Source organism: Eublepharis macularius, chromosome 10 (assembly GCF_028583425.1).
Source record: "Eublepharis macularius isolate TG4126 chromosome 10, MPM_Emac_v1.0, whole genome shotgun sequence".
Taxonomy (NCBI): domain Eukaryota; kingdom Metazoa; phylum Chordata; class Lepidosauria; order Squamata; family Eublepharidae; genus Eublepharis; species Eublepharis macularius.
In genome coordinates, this window is record NC_072799.1 from 34,074,044 (window position 1) to 34,097,533 (window position 23,490).

General features: G+C 42.4%; 1 protein-coding gene across 3 annotated transcripts in view; it reads left to right on the top strand.

The window, feature by feature from the left end:
• ALPK1 (alpha kinase 1) overlaps positions 1 to 23,490 on the top strand; it is a 68,097-nt gene that overhangs the window by 27,821 nt on the left and 16,786 nt on the right. The window contains exons 1-4 of one of the 3 annotated variants that reach the window (XM_054990252.1): positions 132 to 160; positions 1,941 to 2,095; positions 21,035 to 21,233; positions 22,433 to 22,492. In XM_054990252.1, the coding sequence (XP_054846227.1) occupies positions 1,988 to 2,095; positions 21,035 to 21,233; positions 22,433 to 22,492 (367 nt within the window). In that variant the 5' untranslated portion in view covers positions 132 to 160; positions 1,941 to 1,987. Of the gene's footprint in view, positions 1 to 131; positions 161 to 727; positions 774 to 1,940; positions 2,096 to 21,034; positions 21,234 to 22,432; positions 22,493 to 23,490 lie in introns of those variants that run through there. The other 2 variants (XM_054990251.1, XM_054990250.1) reach the window with 2 other exon arrangements.

The window sequence follows — 23,490 nt, forward strand, 5'->3', positions numbered from 1 at the left end:
CCTGCAATATTCTTCCTGTCAGGCAAATTGCATGATGATCTATTCCCTGCACAGTTCTGTTACTAGTCTGAATCACTTCTGCCTCTTTCCATAGGTTCATAAATCCTAACAAAACCTGAGCCATTCATTTCTACTGCCTGTGAGGTGTATTCTACTTATGGTTAGTTCACTTTGGCTCTGGCCTTCACTGTCTATGGCACTCAGAAGTTTGTGAATATAGTTTATATGTGAAGGCGGGTGTGTGTCTCTTTTAGATTTCCTTTCATTTCAAACCACAAAGGGCACTTTTGTTTCCATGTCACAAATTCCTTTCAGCTTTATTATCACTCTTTAGAATGGGCTATTGAGCTTCTAATCAGGTAGCCCTTTCTTCTGCTTCATTTTCTCCTATTAAACGCTACAGAGCATGATAAATAATCGGTTTAGTTCCAGATAAGGTACATCAGTGCCCTAATAATCACTAGATTAGCCATGGCCCTTCAGGTAAACTGCTTCAGGAAGTAAAGGATCAGAGGCTCAGGGTTTTCCTAGGATCCACTGCCCTTAGCTAAAGCAAGGGGGTGAAAATCTCTGTGCTTTTAGACAGCGAGGCCATAATATTGATAACATCATAATCCATGTAGAATTCCATGATCTGTGCTTATTCTGGAGGAAGTTAAAAGAGAGTGGCTAAGACATCTTTTTTCCTCACAGGTGCTTTTTAAAAAGCCTATCAGAATCACCAAAGCTACATATGCTTATGACAGTGTACCATGAGGATAAAGCTGGCTGTGGTAGGGGTTTAAACCATTTTCAAACTTGAAGCCCTGAAGGTTGTCTTGTTTCCCACATATTGTCTTCACCAAATTATAATGTATTTTTCATTGTAAAAGAATTGAAAAGATTATCCAAATTATTTTATGTTTGTTCATCTCTGATAGGTCTGCATCCCATTCTTACTGTCCTGGTATGATCATTGACTTTGCACATTTCCTCTTTGCAGAATGTGTTTTAACATCAGGACTACACATCTGTTCTCTTCATTCATATTCCTCTGTGGCTCCTTTCTGGCTGTCAAAAGAACACACAAAAAACTATTCTGGATTTGAGCAAAGATTCATCTAGTTTTGAATTCTGTTTTCAACAGTAGCCAGCCAGATACCTGTGGGCAACTTACAAGGAGGGCAAGAAGACAAGGGGTTGGATCCAGTCAGATTTCCCACTCAATCTCACTCAATTTCCCTCCTTACTACAGCCCCCATCCCCCATGGCTTTTGTCCATGGAGGTCCCATAAATTTCAGCAGAACATTTTTGGTGGTCAAAATGCTCCTCCTCTTTTAACCAATGGGAAAGCTGATTAGATCTAACCCAGTAACCTTCCCCCTTTCTGTTTGCCTCCAGCATCTGCTATTCAAAGATAAACTGCCACTGTACTTGGAGGTTCTGTTTAGATCCCACAACAACTAATGGCCATGGATTAGCCTCATTTTCTGTGGCCATAACCTACTTCACAAGGTTGTTGTGATACCAAAATCTGCTAAGGATTCCTAAAAGAAAAGTTGGATGTAAATGTAACAGATAAAATACTCAACATTTATTTCATGCTAAGAAAAACCAAGCTGTTAAGCTGCTACTTTTGCATACTCAGCCCAAATTCCTAAGAAATGCCTTTCCCCCTTTCCTTTCTGTCTCCTGTTTTTCACAAAGCAGTTGCAGTGTTTCTCTTCCTGCCAAACACCTTATTTTCATGGTAGACAGCTCCAGTTTACCTGCAGGGCACAGCAGAGGAGATTGCCTGATGACAGTCTCTCATTATTACTCTAACCTTGGGAGAAACAACAGCTTGTAGCCACTGAGAAACAAAGTGGGGAAGAGACTGCTTGGGGGGCCAGGTTAGGGTTGGGTGCCACCTTGTAACCTTAGAGACCAAATCACTTTATCTGCACTTTGACCTTTGTAGCTTTGCTCCCTGATGATCTGAAGACCCTCATCGAAGAGGCAAAGGAAATGAAGTGGCCTTTCGTGCCAGAAAAGTGGCAGTACAAACAAGCCATCGACCTTGAAGACAAAACAAACCTAAAAGATGTGATCAATCCAAGACTGCATGAGTTACTGGTATGACATCTCTTAAAACTTGTGTTGGGATGTACAGTGAGCTAACCAAGGGCAAGTTTCCCTGTTATGCAAATGACCCCCATTCTTCAACTGTTGCTTCTGCCAAAGGACAGTTGCACTCCACCCCAGTTGCGGAGTGCACTCAAGACACACATTTGATTTCTTTTCCCTCAACCAAAATAATGACATGTGACAGTAAAATTGTTGCTAAAATTGGAGACTTATTATAGGACATGTAAAAATGTTCTACTATATATATTGTGAAATGGCATATGGCATATCGCATAAGACATCTCTCTAGAGCATTTTTAGCCTGTCTTTTCTCTGAGCTCAGAGATTATCCCCATTTTATCCTCACAACAACCCTGAGAGATAGCCTGGGTTGCCAACCCTGTCAACCAGAGCAAGGTAGGGCTGCCAGGTCCCTCAGGGGCCAAACTGAGAGTGGAGGGGTAGTAGGAATTTACCTCCTGCACCCACCCATCATGCTGGAAAATGACATCATTTTACAGTGTGATGTGGAAGCTATGAGTCACACTGGAGGAGGTTTGCTAAAAAATCATCTCCAAATGTAGTGTTTGGGGGCAATTTTTAGTGAATTGCTCCCCAGCACAACCCATAGTTTCTGTGCCAGAAAATGAGCACGCTGGCTGTCCCAGCTCTGTGCAGCTACTGTGAGCAAGCCAGATGCCCCAGCCCTGTGTGGGGTGGGTGAGCGGCTGCTGTGAGCGAGCCAGTTACTCTGGCCTCTTGCAGGCCCAGGGCAGCTAGTATGCTTGTGGTGGCAGCTCACTTGCTCTGCAAGGGGGACATGGCAACCACGGGCTCATTGCCACCCTCTTGGTCGGAGCCAGGGTGCTCATGGACAGGAGTGGTAGCCCCCCCAGCTATCAGTCCCTCAAGATTTTTTCCGGATGGCTTCCGTGGCCAATAAAACCCTGCTATCAATTCATCCTCCAACCAATTCGCCATAATGTCTCACTCTTACACACACTCTACAGGCTGCACTGCACCAACTATTTCTGGTGGTGCTTGAGTTCCTACGCACACATGAATGAGTTTCTCCATTTATTGCAGGTGGAAGGAAGGGTGAAACAGTCAGTTCTGGGTATGCAAGTGAATTAATGGATGTTCTTCCTCCCAGATATAAAGATTACATCCATTGATCCCTCTGTGCAGCAAAATGCCATGCATGTAGCTGCCTAACATCCAAGAAAAGGAAAGGAGAACCTAAAAAAATGCTATTAAATCTTTGGTTAGAGAAAGATGTAGATACCATTATATACTTGAATTTCAAAAAGGTTTTGACAAGGTGCCTCACCGAAGACTCCTGAGTAAGCTTAGCTGCCATAGGATATGAGGAGAGGTCCTTTTATGAATTAAAAATTGGTGAAATGACAATCCTATTAGGAGTCGTCATAAGCAAGCTATTACCTGATGGCATTTTCCACCTCACCACCAAATGAAAGGAAGCACAGAGTAGGAATAAACAGACAGTTCTCACAATGGAGGGAAGAAAGCAGCAAGATCCCTCGAGGATTGGCACTGAGGTTGGGGCTATTTAATTTGTTCATAAACGATCTGGAACTGGGGGTGAGCAGTGTAGGGGCCAATGCTTGCCCAGGATGGTGAAAACCAAGGCCAACTGTGAAGATCTCCAGGAGGATCTTCATAAATTGGGTGAGTAGGCAGCAGTGTGGCAAAGGAAGTTCGATTTAGATAAGTGTGAGGAGATGAACACTGGAACAATGTGGAAATCCAAGAGAGGACCTGCAGATCCATGGCAACAAAACTATGGGTCTCTCTCCCCAGGGATATTTATCTGTCCCTGCATGTCACTGTCTTTCACCTGCAGGTTCGGCAGGGAGGGATCTGGTGATACCTCAATCATTCCTCTTTCCTGCCTAATGTTTTAATTACTGTGTTTTGACGTAGGTATTTTTGTTTTGTTTTTTATTATTAATATTTTAATTTCAGTGTTTTTATTATGTCTTATTTAACTGTTATCTGCCTTGTTGGCCATTATTGGACAAAAAGATGGAATACAAATCTTGTGAATTCATAAATATAAACAAATATGCCCTTACTTGTATTGCCCAGGCCAACCCAGTCTCATCAGATTGGAAGCTAAGCAACATCGTCCCTGGTCAGTATTTGGATGAGGGACCACCAAGGAAGTCCAGGGCTGCTATGCAGAGACAGGCAATGGCAAAACATCTCTGAATGTCTCTTGCCCTGAAATCCTTATAGGATTGACATATGTTGGCTGCGACTTGACAGCACTTTCCACCACCACATTGCAGACAGTATGCAGGTCTTGATCTGATATAGATCATTAAAATCAGAAACACACAGGCATGTTGAAATGTACTCATGATGCTCTGGAATAAGAGGGCTCCTATGCATATGCACATCAGAGCACATGGTGCTTTCATTCCTGCTGCAAGGCAGAGGCATTCATAGCAGCAACAGAGGGTCCGCACAGGGGTATTCTCTGTGGTACCCCTGCAAGCCCACCATTCCCACCACTACCACCACCAGAGTGCTTTTTGATGGCCGGGCCTACTACTGATTTTTTAAAAAGCTGGCAGAAAGCCTGTCAGTAGTGATGATGCTGGGCAGTCGCAAGGACCCATGGAGAAAAAATTGTGCTAGATGTGGATGAAGTAAAAAAACCTGAGCCTTTCTAGCTACATAGTAACTGAACCCTCTAAATACACCAAAGTATATTTAAGTACATAAAATGAAAAAGCTTGTTGAATCAAACCACTGGTCCATCTAGTCCAGCATTCTGCTTCACACATTGGCCAACCAGTTGCACTTGAGGACCAAACAAAGAGGTCACAGGAGCTGAAGCCCTTCCTTGTTTCTGCCTCCCAGCACTGGAATTCAGAGGCTTGCTGCCTATGCATACGGAGGCTGCCTTCAGACACCATGACTAGTAGCCATTAAGGGACCTTGTTACCAGAATTGGTCTCCTTGCAATTAAGAGAATTTGTGGGGGGAATTAGCAAGCAAGGAAGATAGCTATGCAAAAGATTGGTAATTACGGGATCTTGTTCACCAATGTTTACAGGGTCTCTTCTGAAATAGCAAACAAGGCTGATGCTTAAGTTGGATTAACTATCTTTTATTAGAAAGGAAAAATGCATGCACACACACACAGAGAAATGCTGGGGAAAATGGTTACACACATATAGAGTCCTAGTAAGCTAGCCGGAAGTTGGGATAGAGAGAGGGGAATAAGTATATCTACCTATCCTGAAGAGTAGTCCAATCCACAGGAGAACAGAGTAGCTTCAAATGTCCAGCGTTCTCGGCCAATGGAGAGAGCAAGAGGCTTGGGGTAACCTGAAGGGAACAGCGCTTAGGATCCAGTACACATGCTCAATTTGAGCGCTGCCAAGGCATGCTTCTTACAGGGCAAAACGTGCTCTGAGGTGGGAGAGTCCACCCTGCTGTTGGAACAAAGGCTCCAATGGTCAGTTCCTGGGAGTAACAAAAGGTTTGATTACCTTGATTGGTAGCTGCCAGGGTGTGTGAAAGAGAATGCAAAATTTGTTCTAGCACTGCACAAAAGGGCAGTTTGTTAATGAAGTCCACCAGAGCTAAGTTGATTACTTTAGTTGGGGAATGTACCTTCCCAGGAGTGAGTTATAAATACTTATGAATGCCATTTGATTAGCTCCTCAATCAAGGACAGGAAATCTCATCATGGGAGAAGGGAATGGAATGTGTTAAGTAGGGATGACTCTGCGAGACCTTTGTTGTGCTGGACTCCTCCCGGAGCTGGAGGGACTGCAAATCCAATCACCGCTGATCACTCTGCATTCCTGTGTGGCATTCCATTCATGCCTGGGTCTCCTGGGCAGGACTCAGCAACGGTAGCTGGAATTCCCCTGGCTACAATACAAACTGCCATTTTAAATCCAGGGGCCTTGTGATTTTTATATCACAGGTAGCCATGTTAAATGGCTTATTAAAGATGGCGGAGGCTGGGCCAACTGCTTACAACCTCTCCTCCATTAATCTGTCTAACCCCCTTTTAAGGTATCTATGCAGGTGGGCATCACTATAGCAAAACATGTAGAAAGAAGAGGATTCTACAGAGGGCAGCAAGGTCTAGTTAAGACTGTAGAGCAAGCACTTTCTAATGAGGCGTTCTTCCCCCTTGTCTGTCTGCAGCATGCTGCCCTCAAGGGTAAGCTCCCTTTTCCTTCTAAGAACTCTCTAAAATTCTCTCCACGAGCAAAGTGGCTAAATTCTCTTTCCTATCCAGTTTGTGAGTTCCATAAAGAAAGCTTTTGTTACTCTCAATCAGTTCAATGTCTTGACTACTACATAAGCCCTCTGCCCAGGGCCGGATCTAGGGGGGGCAGGGGGTTGCCTGCCCCAGCGCCAACAAAGAGGGGGCACCAGGTGCAGCTGCCGGCTGGGAGCACGCACTGTGGAGCTGGCGGCAGCAGCGTGGGCAGCTGAATGGGAGGGCTGGGAAGCTGCCCACGCACTGCCCTGGCTGCCTACTGGACCGACGGCTGCGCCTGGCCTGCAGCTGTTGCACCTGGCCAGGACCATGCGCTGGCGGTGGCAGCATAGGCAACGTGGGGCAACTGAGGGCCTCCCAGCCCTCCCGCTCAGTTGCCCCACGCTACCGCCACCAGCACACGCTCCCGGTCGGGCGCAACAGCTGCAGGCCAGTCGTGGCAGGAGGCTAGAGCAGCGTGCGGGGCAACTGAGCGGGAGGGCTGGGAGGCCGCCTATGCACCGCTCCGGCTGCCTGCCATGCCAATGGGGTGGCCGGCTCGCAGCTGCTGGCCAGGGAGCACATGGAATTTGTGTGTGCTCCCAGGGGCGGTGTTCCCTGCATGATGACATCATGCACAGTGATGTCATCATGCAGTCCAGATGCATGCACGGGGGCGGCAACAGTCCTGGAAGTGCCCCCGGGGCCAGTGAGCCTCACTATGGCCCTGCCTCTGCCAACAATCACTACTCCACTGGCAGTGAAGTCCGCATTTAATTCTTTGTTGAGTAAAGAACTATTTCCTTGTGTCTGTCCTGAACCTATCTGCCAAAAATTTCATTGAGTACCCCTGAGTTCTAGTATTATGGGAGAGGGGAAAAGGCTCCCTCTGTCCACTTTGTCCAGCCCATGCATAATTTTATAAACCTCTATTATGTCTCTCCAAGCTGCCTCTTTTTTAGATAGAAAAGTCCCAGACTCTTCAGCTTCGCTTCATAGGAAATGTGCTTCGACACCTTAATAAACTTGGTTCCCCTCCTTTGTACTTTTTCCAGCCCTGCAATATCCTTTTTGAGATACAGTGGCCAGAAGTAGGTTAAAAATAAAGATATTGTGAAGCAGCGGAAACCCAGAAGGTGGACAACTGCACAAGGATGTAGTGTGGATGCTAAAACACGTTCACACAACCTGCTGCAAATGGGGTGATAGGTAAGACTGAGAGCAAGAGACAGGCCCAGGGTTACCAAGGAAGCTTCATTGCAGAATAAGGTTTTGAATCCAAGTCTCTCAGACCTTTTGTCCAACACCCTAAACACCAGCACTCTATGTGAAAATGCTGCCAAAGAAACAAACAGAAATGAGAAAACTAGCAAAGAAAATGAGTGTGGCACAAAAAATCTCACAAGGAATGCATTCAAAGACTAAAAGAAACCCCCAAGGATGTATATTTGGACATTTTTAGTAAATAGGTGACTGCCTGGGTTCCTGCCAGGTGTAATTTCCCCAGCTGCAAAACTGCATAGAGGTCTGCCGTATGGGGACTTTGTAAAAAGCCCTTCTTTTCTACTTCCTTACTTGCCCCTTACACACTCATGATAAAGTAGGCGGGTTTGTTTTTACACAAATTCCAGCACTAAGTGGAGTTTTATTGTGATTCTGAATTTGTTTGGGTGTATCTCTCCCCCCCTTTCCCCCCTCCCCTTTCCTTTTTGGTGTGTGTGGCCTCAGACAGAAATTTATGGTAGAGGCTGACCCTTTTTACAATGCCCACAAAGCATTCAGAGTGGAGCGCATTTGTCTGCTCTCTCCCAGGATAAACACCTGCAGTAAACTCCCCAAGAAACCTGGATAGATGGGAGATTAATGTGGCTGTAATAGCAGAGCAGTGTTTGCAAGCATTATCCTCTCACCCCAGGTAGATGAGCCTTCTCTGAGATGATACCAATTATTTATTGCCGAAACATCTGTTGATAACTGCAGCTGCCCCAGCGAAACAAAGCATATCATGGGGTCACAGACTATAGGGCCCTACAATCCTACCTCATGCTAGTTTGATACTATTCAGCAACACATCCCAAAGTCCATGGGTTACCCTCAATCTGCAATGTTTCATCACACCATAAAAAATACTTTCTAACTACAGCACTCCCTTTTCCCGATGTGCTTTGAACTATTATTTCATCTTCCTTGGTAATTTATATTCCAGCTCTATTGTACTGTGAGAAAAAAGGGATACCCACTTTTTGTTTTCCATTTAATTGTAGATTGACTGACACTTTGACCCATATTATTAGTATTAGTCTAGAAAAGGGTTACCCCTGCTCTTTCTTTCCCATTTTTTAAACTAAAATTTCAAGGCAGAGTAAAAAGTTTATTCAGAACTTTGATCGAGATGGAAATTATGCTGAAGAGTTTATGGATAGATGGGGAAGGATGAAATTCTGAACTTTCTCTTTTCACAAAGCAGGGGGTGTTGAAAGATTTACTTTAATTCCCTCTGAAAGAGAAATAATCCTTTGTTGATATTGTTTAGGGGAAACTTTTAACATGTTTCATCTGAGTTTATTCTAAAGTGGCGAGTTGAGAATAAGCTCTCCAGTGGAATGAGCCCATATTTATAAAGTGCTTTGGGATCCTTGAATGGAGTGTTTATTATTCAGGCTGGCCAGATTTTGTGATCCTTATTCACAGTGTACAGCATCTTTCTTATGGAGTAGTTTCACTGATCTCCAAGTGTCTGTAAGAGAGCACTTGGGTCCCCAGTCTGAAAGTATGACTTAGTCTCACATTGTTACAAACCATGCTTTGTTTGCAGGCTGTTGCTCTGTGGAGTATGCAAAACAACGGATGCTACTGACATCATCCTTTTAAACAGTTCAGCTAAGCATTGGCTGCTGGAACCTATTGTACAAAATAGCCAAAAGAGAAAAATGCTCATAAAAGGAAGTGTGGGGAGGAGGGGAATCCAAATCTGCCAGATTTAATGGGAAACTCAGTCATCACACAGCAATGCCAAATATTGTTTTTGCTATTGTTTATGATGAATATTATCATCACCGTCTTCATTTAGAGCCAGCCTTTTTCACTGAGATTCAAGGTGGATTGCAAAATATGAAAAGCAATTCAGATTGCAAAGACTTCCCTAAACAATGGAATAGAATTATGATTCTATTGATGTTCCTCTTATTATTGATTTTTTGTGGATCTCCTGGTTATGACTCAAGAGTAATTTAGAGGGGGGTATGGATGCTTATGAATGTCACACTTTGAAGAAAGCTTTATCCAACATTTCTTTGATTTATTTGAATCTGTTTGGAAGCAATCTTGATAGTCACTTGTATATCCAATTGTGATACCTTTTATAGGTATGAACCTGGCAGAATTGTTCATGCAGGGACCAAATGTAAAACTAAAAAGTAACATGCTAAGTGATGGTGCAGAAATTGCACCCCTACTCAGATCTGGTGGTAACAAAAGCTTCTGGCAAAAACTTGGCTGAGCTGCCCTGAAATCATAGAGGGGCTGAGCAGCCAAGAGGCCTTTGGCTTCCACTGGTTGAGCTGCTCAGATCCTAGAGACAGAGGGGGCAGGCAGAACACAGAAGAGGAAGAGGAAGTTAGGGTTCAATCTTGGGAAGAGGATCTGAAGAAGTGAAGGGAAAGGGACAAGGCCCAAAGAACAGTCTAAGAGAGTCTGTCGGAAAAGGAGAAAGAGCCTTGGATGAATCAAAGAAGTAGAGTATAGCTGCTTGCTTGAAGGCAAGAGTTTTCTTGTATCAGAGCTGCCTAGGTTGTTTCTTTTTGTCTTCCAAGTTTATTGAGATAGAGGTTGTTAACTCTCAAATCTTAAAGCTTCCTTGGTTTTCCTTGTGAGGAGAAGGAAAACCAAGTGCTGAAACTCAGCACTGACCATTCCAGCTTCCCCTGCCTGTTGGGATAGTTGCAGGAGGGGGAGCTCCAGACTGCAGGTAGCTGAGCACTTTGCACGTGAGTAACACTAAACTCTAAAGAGAGAAGGAAAACTAGGGGAGGGGGCATGGCAGAGGTGAGGAAACACATATTGGTTGGGGGGGGGGAATTGGCTACTGATCCATACTTTGCTAGTAATGGATGCAAGCTGTATATGTTTCTCGCAGTTGTGTTTTCCTCACATCTGAAATCAGTGAAAAGACAGGTTCAGAGCCACAGGAGAGTCTCTTCTCTCTGAACAGATGGTTGGCGTTGTCAGTTCAGACAGTGCTGTTCTCATCTCCCCATACAAAGGAATGCAACAGTGTTGATCTTGTGCATAGTAGGTACACGTGGATTCAGTCAAATCACCTGCTTTTCCCACCCCGTGTGTGGTGACTTTTTGCACCAACAAATCATTTTCTGCACAGAACAAAAACATATTTGTATCCCTATCCATTTACTCAAGAGTATCTAGTGGGTCTGGATTCTTTCATTATTTACATTTCAGGCAACAGTAATGACTTCTCTTTAATCATGTTGTAGGATCCCAAGCCACACTGTTTGCAAAAAGAGGGCGCAGTGGCCCATCCTCTGACTAGTTAATCCCTCGCGTGGTATCGTGAATCAGTTTATTCTAGGTTACAGAGTTGAGCTAAGACTGGGAGACCCAAGTTCAAACCCCTGCACTGCTGTGATATTCACTGGTAACCTAGGCCAGTTATATACTCTCAACCTCACTACTTCACAAGGTTGTTGATAAAATGGAAAGGGAGAACCGTCTACCTGAAATCATTGGAGGAAGGGAGGAATAACTGTGATATAGGCCGTTTTCACACTGCTTGACACCCACGGAACATCGCGCCGAGCTCCCAGAACGACAGCGTCTTCCTGGCATGATTTCGCGCGAAAACTACTGTTCTCACGCAAAATCATGTTCCGTGGCCGGTAAGCAGTGTGAAAACGGCCATATATTGCATTTGGATGCTCTCTCTTTAGTGCGTAGAACTCAGTCCTGTTACCTAGCAAAATATACTATCTCAGATATTTAAAATCATGAGCATAAAAATCATAATTGATTTTGTTTAAATAGTGACTTGCAAAGTGGTACAAGTGCAATGCTTCTTACTGAGTTAAGTTCCCTGAAAAAGCCAGCAAAGCACATGGAGAGAAATCCAGAGAATCCCCTTTCTCTGTTCAAGCAAACTTACTCCTGTGTCAAACATCCTGCACAAACCATTGCCCCATTGATTTTCTTGTAACAACCACTTAACAATATGGACTGTATATTAGAAAGAGTAGCCATCACCCAGGAAAATGTAAAGAATCAGATCAAATTGTCTGTTTCCCAGTAAATGCCCAAAGATTCCATAGGCGCACTTACTAATCATCCTATTTCTGGCTTATTGCAAATTCCTCCACCATCTTCGGTTTTGATCATCTTCCTAAGGCACTGTGTGCAAGCAACTTCCTAGTTGCACATTTTCTATCAAAGATGCGCAGCAGATGGCTCTAATAAAGAGTTTTCTCCCTTCCTGGGAGCAGCTGTAGTTGTCAGCACATCAAGGTGTCCTGGCATTGAACCTAAAGCTAGGACCCAAATGTAAGGTGTAATACTGGAGGAGCTCGATCACTAATGTGGGAAACCATGAAAACAGCACACTCATCCACTCAGTGCTTCCAAGCAAAGGCCCTTCAATAAAAGCTATTTTGCATCCCACCCTCCCGTTCCATCCACCCTTTAATTGGTGTATAGAAATCCATTGCAAATCTAATTCTGTCTTCACCTGACTCTGCTTCCCAGCCATGAAGTTCCTTTTGTACTCTTAAACTCAATTACACATACACATTTGACATCGTGGAAACAGATGTTCGGGCAAAGTACAATTTTTTCTGTCTCCTTTCTAGACATAGATCTCCCCCAAGAATATATCCGGAGTATATAGCCCCCTTCCCCTTGCAGATCTTTATTTTTTGGTTACTTTAGGCTTGATCCATCAAGACCCTCATTGTCTCTGTTTGCTCTTAGTACCTTTATGATATATATGTGCATTTTACTCTCTGGATAGTCAGTTTTGGTTGTTTTATTATAAATTGTGGGAACTCAGGGCAGATGCAGCTATGCACACTTATACAGGCAAATAGCTTTTATGTGGGGTAGACAAAAAAGGGTGACCTTGGGAAACTGGAATCGTACAAGGTCAGAAATCCAGTCTTTCAAAAATGAAAATTAGCAGAATAATAAGTGAGTTTCCATAATAGATAATAACAAAATAAATTTTACCAAAATTAAAGGGAAAGAACTATAATAAGGAGGAATGGGCCCTTAGCAGATATTGTCCAGATGAATGTAAGGGACAAGAATTACTAACTTTTGCACAGAGAAATCTGGGAGGGGTGAGTCAAGAGAGACTGCATAATGACACGTGAATAGCATTTTCTTGTTCATGATGACCCCAAGCACACATCAAATAAAAACTAGTCAATCTAACCAAATCTGCCACGTGGGAGAGACTATACCAATTCTTTATTTTGTTTAAGACTGTAAGAGTTGTATATATTTTCGAGATCAAAATTTCCAGTCGATTTTGAAGCACATTGGCACTCTTTTCTAAGGACAACTTTGCACATGCACTCCACAGGGCTGGTCTTAAGCAAAGGGCAACAGGGGGCAGCCACCCCAAGCCACACACTGAGAGGGACCGTGGCTACCCATGCCGCCATGCTCATACCCACCCCATCCAAGGCTCTGGCAGCTGCTTTACATAGCAGAAGCAGCTTCCCTTCCCATTGGACACCCCTGGCTTGGATCCCAGTAACGAGGGGTAGACATGGCAGAGGCACCCACCTCACAGGGTGATTGTTGTGGGGATAATAATAACATACTTTGTAAACTGTTCTGAGTGGGTGTTAAGTTGTCCTGAAGTGTGGTATATAAATCAAATGATGTTGTTGTTGAATCACGGTCCAGAGCCCCATAATTACGGAGACCACCTCAGCACTGCAGATGTATCAGTCTTTGTATTTTGTACCATCTACGCATGTGCAGAGATGGTGCATATCGGCAGCATGACAGCACATTTCCAAATTCATCTTGGTGCTGTATAAAACAGTAAAAGCAGTGCCACTTCAGAGCAGAATGAATTTGCAAACATGCTTTGAACTTGCACCCTGGGTATTACCGGGTAGACGTGTAGAACATGTTAAGGCTGGTCAGACAAGTTTTAAAAAACTGTAACAGAAGAGAAGACATGAAGATGAGTTGTAGTAAATATTGGCAATAATGGCTCTTTCCTATTGCCTTCATCTCTCTTGGGAGAGGGGGCAGGGCATGTTGAAGTAATTCTTACACCCTGGAGAAACAAACAGGAGTCCAGTGGCACCTTAAAGGCTAAGAAAATTGATTTCAGCACCAGCTTTTGTGAGTCAGAGTTCACCTCTTCAGATACATGAAGTACTCATCAAAAGGAGCTCTATTTATACATAGTTTCAAGGAGCATATATCTTCTACAGATATATTCTCCATGTATTCAAAGAGGTGACTCAGAAAAGCTTATGCTGAAATAAAACATTGTTAGTCTTTAAGGTGCCACTGGATTACTGATTGATTTTGCTGCAAGACTAATAGGGGTTCCCCCTCTGGAATTATGATTGTACGTCGGAGCATCCAGGATTTTATTCCACAGCTACTGAAGTTAATCCACATTCTTGCAGTAAAACATGTTAGTGAAGGTAATTCTTGGGCCACATTTTACATTAAGATACCAGTATTTTTTGTGCACTGGTAACCATTGTGCTGTTTGGCAGCCGGTGAACATCTTGGGTATTATTTCTAAGAATACTGTTAGAAAGGGAAAAAACCAGGGTCATAGCTGCAGCAATTGACACCAAGTTAAATTTATGAGTGCGTGACACAGCATGCCATCTTCTGTTAAGGAGAAGGAGTGGGGGAAGATGATATTCTTGCCCTGTTTTGACTTTTCTCCATTTTGTGTCCATTTGGTTTTGGAGAGGGACACAAGAGGTTTCGGCATTGAACAGGAGAGTTAAATTATGCAGCTGCCAGGCCCTCCAGAATAGGATACTTGGTTTAGATTTTTCACAATGCTATTGAAGTGCTTATTTTCCTCCTGAAGAGACACAAACAGATGCAAACTTCTGTAAACACTTTAGAAATGAATTCAGTGAGTTTGGCCTCTCAGCGGTGCTCAATAGCTGACAGAAAAATGTCTAATTAGTGCAAGTGGAAATAATAGGGCCACTTGGATTCTTTCCATCCTCCTCCAAGTCTACTTTTCCTAGGAACTCAAAGGCTCTTTTGTTTGGTGGGTCACCCTCTCTCATGTTTTTGTGTTCCAGTCTCTTAAAGGAAGACGAAGCAGAGGGGAGGGGGAAATACATTAGGCAATGGCTCGATGCTTAAATATGTGGTGCCTTCAGGAGTAGTGAGAAGGATTTGTAGTTGGCAGTGGTAGTTTGCGGGTGCTTAAAGATGAGGATTCCTCCATTGTCGAGAAGTGCACAGAGAATAGGAATGCTTTTCACATGCTGTCCTTTCTAGGACAATGTCCTTGTGCCAAAAATGAACCAGTTTTTGAACCATGCTTAAATTGAAGAATATAGTATTAGCAATTGACACCCTTGTCTTATGTTGTTAGATATGTATTTCGAATTGCCATCCACACAGTCTGTAGTAGGGCTGCTTCAGTTTCTGAGGGGCACAGACCAAACTGAAATGGTTTGGAACTAGGCATAGGACATAAGTCTTTTCTCTCTAATGTGAGTACCTTGAGTTTGCCTCTGATGTTATGATTAATAATCTCAGGAATGTTTTCCCACATCTTGCTACTTCTCATTTTCTGTGAGAAATCAGGGATCGAGCATGTGCTGTGTATGGAATCCTAGACTTGCAGTGCTGTCCTTCTAAATTACACCCTTCTGAGTCCTTTCGAAGTCGGTGGTCTTAGAAGGGTGTAACTCTGTTTAGGATTACGCTGCTCATTCCTGGCATCGGCAGTTTAAAGGACTTCAAGTAGCAAAAGCTCCATTCAGTACTAAGATAAGCCAGTCAGAGGCCTATTTACCTAACTAGATATGGCAGCTCCTAACACTTTATTATCATGACATCAGAGATTAGGGGGGGGGGTGTGTGTGTGTGTGCGTGAGAGAGAGAGAGAGAGAGAGAGAGAGAGAGAGAGAGAGAGAGAGAGAGAGAGAGAGATCCTTCACTTGCTTATCGGGGCGGGGGGGCAGAATGATGCACAAGCAATTAGTTGCCAGAAGTTCATTTTGACTTCTGATTGGCGTTATCTCATGGCCTCATGACTACTTCCAACTCCATAGAACAATGGTTTCCAATGTATAAGGCAATCTCAGGGGCTTGTTGACAGGCAAGAACTAGCCCTGCCAGTATATGTTTGACTGGCCTGAAGACAAAGTGCTAATTTACTGTCTCTTGATAAGTGCATTAGCAGGCGTGCACCCCACACTTTGGGGAAGGGGTGCTTGCTCAGTGGCAGAGCACTTGCTTGGTGTGCTAAAGTTCCCAAGCTCAGTCTCTTGTATCTTCAGAATCAGCTTCAGAAAGACCTTCCTGGTGGCTAGGGTTGCTAGCTCAGGGGTGGGAAATTTCTGGAGATTTGCAGATGGTGTCTCAGGAGATCAGAGTCTGGGGAAAGATGAGAGTTTAGCAGGGATGTGGTGCCATAGAGTCCACCATCGAAGCCATAATTTTCTCCGGGGGAACTAATCGCCGCCATCTGCAGATCAGTTGAAATTCTGGGAGAACTCCATGTCCCACCTGAAGGGTAGCAACCCAACCTAGAAAGTAACTGCTAGCAAGAGAAGACAATGCTGAGCTGACCAGTGTACTAGCTTTGGACTTCTGTTCTCAGTAGGACTGAAACCTCTCCTTTCTCACCCCAAGTACCTTAAAGAAAGGTACATAATCATTTGCTCGTTACTCGCTTTTCCTTGCCTGATTAGTAGGGCAAATGCTTTGATCTGAAATACCTGTCTTTGCATTTGAAACAAGACATTTCTCACATGGAGGCCTATTCTTATGTCATACAGGGACTCCTGCCTTAGAGACCTCTGAGATTATTTAGAAAATATGAAATGGGTAGACTCAATATATGAACTGAGGGCTTGAGGAAGCAGCAATGGAAACACTCCCATAAGGAGGTCAGGATGAGAACAGTCTCATTTGTTCATACAGAATAACTTGTTCCACGTAAGGCTACTATCACGCAAACCAGCCTTTACAATACCTGTACTATTGTAACTGTGAACTGTTGTGTTGAAATTGAGTTACCCTGGAATATAATGCATTTTCTGGATTTGATTCTCTGGACAACAGAGAGGTCAAGATAAAGACTATAGACAAAAAAAGTAACTACTCAAAATTTTCTTCTTTTCTTTTTAGATGATGTCTTTGTTTCTGGCAGTTCTTTTTGTTTACAGCTGGTTTGTACATTCCTTTATGTGTTTTGTATTGCTGCTGGTGTCAAGAAGCATTTCTCCTGATTCAAGCCACAGCACAATCAAGAATTGTTCTGCTTCTTATACAAGTGTTTTTAAATGACAGTCATTTCCAGATCAGCCCCAAATAGAGCTGATTTAATGCTTGATTTTTTAAAAAAAACAGATGTCACAGTTTGTGGCAAGAAAATAGACTAGAAATGTTTCAATAAACAAACAAATGAATAGAAGCTGTTTTTGAAGAGGACAGGAGGGTGGGCAGTTGTTTCCTAGGCCAGAATGTGAGTCCTGTGGACTTTCAGCCCTGGAGTGCCAGGCCACTCCTCTGTGAGATCTGTGGTACTGTCCTCCAGTATCTAATCGTGCAAGGTCCTCAGGACTTCTGGTCAGGTTCAGCACTGTCATGTTTAGGATCCCAATGGACAGCTCCTTGTTATGCTGGTCTGTGAGCCAGTTCACAGTTCACCTGGCAAGAGGGGATATGTAACTATATATGAGACATGGCAGACAGGTGTTGCATGGACACATGTCTGTATGCAGATAACCATACAGCTTTGGACACTGAAGCAAAACCAGGGAGAAAATGTGAGTTTTCAAATGCAAAAAATTCAGTTCTGTAACAAACTGACTCCACCCCCCCATGCCCGTTCTACAGGGGGGCCCTGCCCCCTTCACCTCTATTCAGCTGATGTGCCTTTCTGCAGAAACTTTGGTGACGGATGATGTTCCATTTGAGAGGATTTCAGCATGTGCATGTGAATCGCTTGTGTTCCCTGGCCTTGCAGATGAACTAACAAAAAGAATGTCTTTGTTTCACCGTTGCATTATCACAACCTGTCACCTTCTCCCTCGGGGTGTGAGTGGGCATAAAAAGCTGACTTCTAGGCCCTTTGCTTTTCCCCAGTTAAGTCGTCAAATGTGAGAGAGAAATAGAGCAACATAAAAGCTCACGCCAACAGTATTTGCCTCTGCTATTGAGCTGCTAAAAAAAGTAAAAGCCTTGCAAAGGTTCCATTGCATAAACCAGGCATGCATTTGGATTTCCATGTTGAAACAGTTCTCAGGAGGTCCAGTTCAGATTGGAGGGGTGGCGTGTGTGGAGAGGTGGTCTAAGCCTTCTCCCTGCATGTTTGCCTGATCTGAAACGGCCTCAAGGAATTGCTGCTTGACCTGTTGGGAAAACTTGCATGTAGCTCATTAGGGATGATTTCAGGTTGGAAAACAAACGGCATGGAGGGGGTAGCCTTAATCACCTTCTCTCCATGTGCCATGGTTCTGAGCTGAATTGTACCCTATGTACGTGAAAAATAATTTTCAAACATTGCTGGAGGTTTCATGTTCAGAACGTCTTATTTATGGGGCCCAGGATGGACAGAAAGCTGTGTCACTTGTAGTGATGCCCTTTGTGTGCACGAAAACTACACCGTCCTTTTAGAGAACTGGGCTTCCTGTAGTAGATGTGGTATACAATCACAAATAATTGAAATGAACATTCTCTCAATTAAATCCACATTTCATATATTTACTAACCAATGTAAAGATTTAGCAGAGAAAATCTTGGGTTCCAGCTTGTGGGATTTTCATTTTCATTTTTCCCTTCAATGAGAAGAAGAAAGCTGGATACTGCCCACCCCATTTCTCCCAAGGTACAGGGCATTTAGACAGATGTTACAGCTTCCATGGGGATTTCTGAATACCCAAGAAGGCTCTGTACCTCCACACAGCTGACCTGCTGGCTTATCTTCTTTCGTAACTGTGTGTTCCTTCATAAGCTCTGCTTATTCTCCATGCCAGTAAAATGGATCAGCCACTGAAGGGGATACCTGTGGAGTTAATACCATTTCTAAAATCATTAAAGGCTGCCTGCAAAGAGAAAACATTGGATTGGTGACCTAGTTGCTTCTCTATGATGTACAAAGGAATGTTTGATCTGGTCTCCTATAATAATGCAACTTGTTGATGTTTAGGGCTTGATGGACCCCAGGGGAGCCTTGGGCTCCTTTGGGAACCAGAAGGGAAAAGACAATAATAACACATCTGCAGTCCCTTTTAAACTAAAAACAAATTTTAAATGTTGATAATTTCTGAAAATAGAATGAATGCTCGTCTGCTTTTCAGGAATGACTGTAGCAGGTATATTTCATTTTACTTTTTTAAAACACAGACAGACACCATCTAAGATACTTAATCAGAAGTCCATTTCACTTAAATCAGGAAGTCTTATTTCCAGGTTAAACACTTTGATCTAATAAACGCTTCAAATCTCCTCTGTGACCACAGGGCTCCATTGACTGGGGTTTCCCCATTAATTTCGATGGAGAGAGCAGTTCTGTGCCTGCATTCCTTTTTTAAAAAAATATTTTTATTCAATTTTAGAACTGTAACAATAATCAAACAACAAACCAATATAATACATTGCATTTACAAATATTAACACAGTGCTTCAACTTTAATACATTAACAATGAGTGGTGTGAAGAGGGAGGTTGCAGATCTCTTGCTTCTATGAATTCGTAAAATGGGATCCATTTTTCCCAGAAGTTTGATCCCGAAGATTGATATTCCGTCTGATGTAGATTGTCAGTTATTTTTTCCATTATCAAATGGTTCCAGATTTTTGTAAACCAAAGTTCTGTAGTAGGCGGAGATTGGTCTTTCCATTTGGTTGCTATTGCACTCCTAGCTGTCACCAGGAGAGAGTTGATAAGGTCTCTTCTAACATTTGGGATTGATGTCTGATCCCACAGTCCCAAGAAGATTACTTTTGGTGACATAGGGACACAGTACCCTGTTATTTCCTTAATAATATTTAGTGTTTCTTACCAAAATCGAGGTATCAAGGGACATTCCCACCAACAGTGAGCAAAATTACCCTCATTATTGCATTTCTTCCAACAAGAGGGCAATGCTGAAGAATAAATTAAGATTTTTTGGGGTGTTAGGTACCACCTATGTATAATTTTATAGCTTTGTATTTTAGTTAATATAGTTGAGGATTTATTTAATTTTGATGCCCATACTTTCTCCCAGTTGTCTAATGTCAGTACTTCATTAAGATCTTTATGCCATTTAGTTTGATAATTAAAATTGTTAGGGATGTTAGAGGACAATAGCAGGCCATATATTTTTGAAATCATGCCCTTTTTTGATATTTTTTAGCATCCACATTCCTTTATGTGCAGATGGCTTTCCCTATCCTTTGAAATTAAGAAGAAAACCCATTGATGTCTATGTGCTTCAGCAGCACATACAGGGCTCCAACTTATCCAGTGCTTTTAGAATCTGTATATGAGGAAAATAAAGATTGGATGGGACCAATTCAGTGAATAATTGCAGTTCTTGGTGCATGGAGTCAGCAGATCAAGGCACTTGGCTATATATTAAAACACAACCAGATTTTAACAGATCTGTGGCACTATGCATATCTAATAGGTCACCATGGTCACGTGTCCATCAACAAGCAGCTGATGGAAGATGGATCACTGACTTTGGGGTTATGCTTAAAAATGAATGGCTAAGCAAAATTGCTGCTAACTGCAATAGGTAAGAAGTGAATGTGCCACTAAGGAACAAACTGTCACTGCAATTTATCAAGAAATGTATTAGGAAGCAAGTTGCCTATAATATGCAACTATTTCTTTGTCCTCTAAAGTGGTATAGAGTTGTTTTAGCATGGCTTGATTTGAGTAACCTTGAATTCAGGCAACGAACATGAGAGGGTATATGCAGAGACACAGAGAAAGAAACCCTTTTCACGAAATGCAATGAAATCAAACCAACCAACATATCTTATTATTATTATTATTATATTAGATTTTTAGTCTGCCCTCCCTTCCAGGCGGGCTCAGGGCGGACTTTGCAATTAGATGAAGGTCTTTTGTACCAGTGTACACAAGTGGCATGAGTCGCATTGTGCAATACAGCCTTCAGACCTGGCACTTTTTTGTTTAGAAACTGAGCATGAGCAAAACCAGGGAGATGTAGGGAAATTTTGCTCATTGCAAAGCAGGCTAAAACACCTGGCAGAATGTATCAACCTAGGGATCATCCATAAAATGTCACAATTTTAAAAGACCTTTTAAGTCCCCCTTCCCCTCATGTCACATGCTGCCCTATTTTTCATGGATGTCACATCCTTCCTTTGTCCCAGCTTTGCTATTCCCTCCCTCCTTTTGATGAGCAACATACTTTATGGATGGTCCCTTAGAAACAGTCACAATTTGGGGACTGCCTGTTCCTCACCATCACATGTTTGTGGTATTCTTTCCAGGTTTATTTAAAAAGCTCCATTACTGTCAGAGACTATGCAACAGCCGCTGCTATTGTGTTCCTCATTGACCGATTCTTGTATTGGGTTGATGGCTCCAGCCAGCTCCTTCAGATTGCCAAAAGACTGCACAAGCTTCACCCTACAACACCAATTGCCCCTCAGCTGGTGATTCGCCAAGCTCGCGTCTCTGTAAATGCAGGTAATGAAACACTCGTTGCAGGCCCTCTCAGCTGAGTTCCAATTAGGCGCTACTTGACTTTCAAGAGGATACTTTGTCCTATTCCAGAGATGACATTCTTGTGATCCCAGTACCATCTTTCTAAACTGACACCCTGCTCTTGCCCTCCCTGAAGCCTCCCGCAACATCCCTCCCACCTCTTCTTTCCTGCACAAAGTGCCTGGCATAAAAGGTTTCTGAGGGAAAAGCAGGAGAGAAAATTGTGAAGGGGTGTGGAAAATACTAATTGGCGCTTTTGTCTCTTAACAAATCTGCCCTGCTGTTTCAAACGGGGATATGTGAATTGCTGTACTTCTAAGCAAGAGCCTCTAAACAGTAGCTTACAATCTTGGCATTTTCTATGTGCAGTCCCTTTTTTAAAAAAAAACCCTAAACCCTCCGGCCACTTGACCATGCAAAGAATACATCTGACAAACCTAAGGGGTTTTTGTTTTGTTTTGTTTCATCCTTTTATTATAAGAAAGGCATGGATAGTACTGGGCTGTTTTAAAAGACCAGTATACTTATATTTCTGATAATTTAGTAAAGAAAAGTCAGATATAAATTGATATTAAAATACAGCTTACATGGGGTGGGGGCTTGCATAAAATAAATAAATTTGCCATCTGTTTTCAATGAGTACATCTCAGAAATGTTAGGCAATTCTAACGTTCTCATCTCCATTTGTAAATACTAGTATCTAATCTTGCAATTACTTGTTGAATCATGTAAAAAGAAGATTGGGCATGTAAAAGAACTTGGTCCCAGATTAGTCACTTGCCTTTCTCCCAGTGAATGAAATAATTACTCCTGCAATTAATTCCAAACTTTGTGAATGCCCAGAACATTTGGAAGTAGCTTTATCATTTGGCTCATGTGTCTCTGGCCAAGAGTAGTGACACATGTCCATTAAATTCCTCACTAGACCTGTTTGGTTAACTGTCATCCTGGAATTCAGAGCAAAACCAGGCCTAGGGGATGAAGCCCAGCCTCTCTAAACCAACCTTTTTTGAATAGATATGTATAACTTATCAAGTTGTACTAGCTAAATGTTTTTCCTAGATGACATAACTGAAAGTAAGGAACATTGGGAATGAGGAAACAAAGGTACAGTAGAGGCCTTCATTTTGTGAGGAACATTTTACAGGTCTTTTTTTTTAATGTCTCTTTTCTATTTCCAGGTAAACTATTAAAGGCCGAATATATCCTTAGCAGTCTTATTAATGACAACGGTGCAACAGGTATCTATTGATTAAGATTTTTACTGATCTTTTAACTATAACAATTGAATGTATTAACTGCCTTCATCCAAGCAGAGCTATTTTCAACTTATTTTGAGTCTGAGGGAGGTAACCTTTAGCTGTGTGGAAGTATTAGATTAAAGGAACTTTCCTAGATTGTAAGGCCATTTGGTGCACAATGAAGTAAGAATGGCTTCAGGATACCTATGACAATTAATTTGGATTCATGTACACAATGGTTTGAGCATCCATTATACAGACATTATAGACTGTGTTATACATTACTGACAATTGCTTGTCAGTCCATGGCTTGCTACATATCCCAGTACATTTTATCATTTGGAGCCATCAGCTGTAAACTAGCTGTAGACATCCAAATTGACATTCTAGTAGCTGAATTTTCAGCTTGGTCAATAAATGACATCAATATATAAGCATTTTTTTAAAAAAAGTTTGATTGGGGTTTTTCTACAAAATGACAAAGAACAAAAAAAATGCAACATCCAGGACAAAAATTAATTAACTAAAGTTAACTAGTTACAGTTAACTAAAGAAAAAAGGTAAGAGTATAGAATAAAATGGCATATTATTGTTACGCGCATATATCAATAATAACTGGAATAAATGCAAAACATAAAGGCTTAGATCCTATGAAAGAGTTCAGCATGTGTAAGCCTCTGCCACGGAGAGAGCTTCGTCTTATGCAAGGTCAACAGCTTTCAATGAGCTCTTGCTCACACGGAAGTGCTAATGGAGGAAGAAACGTGCTGCACTGCAGAGGCATCCTAACATGTGCAGAAGGATCTAAGCCAGAGTTTTTATGAAATAATGGGGGAAAAAACACCAGATGTTTTGTTGAGCTGAGGAAATAGGGACATCAGAATCATCATCCCAAAATGAAATAAATAGGACCATTTTTTAAAATATTGCCATCATCTGTTTTTAAAAAGCTTTGTGATTATTTAAATTGGAATGTTGATTTTTCCATTATGGTCAGC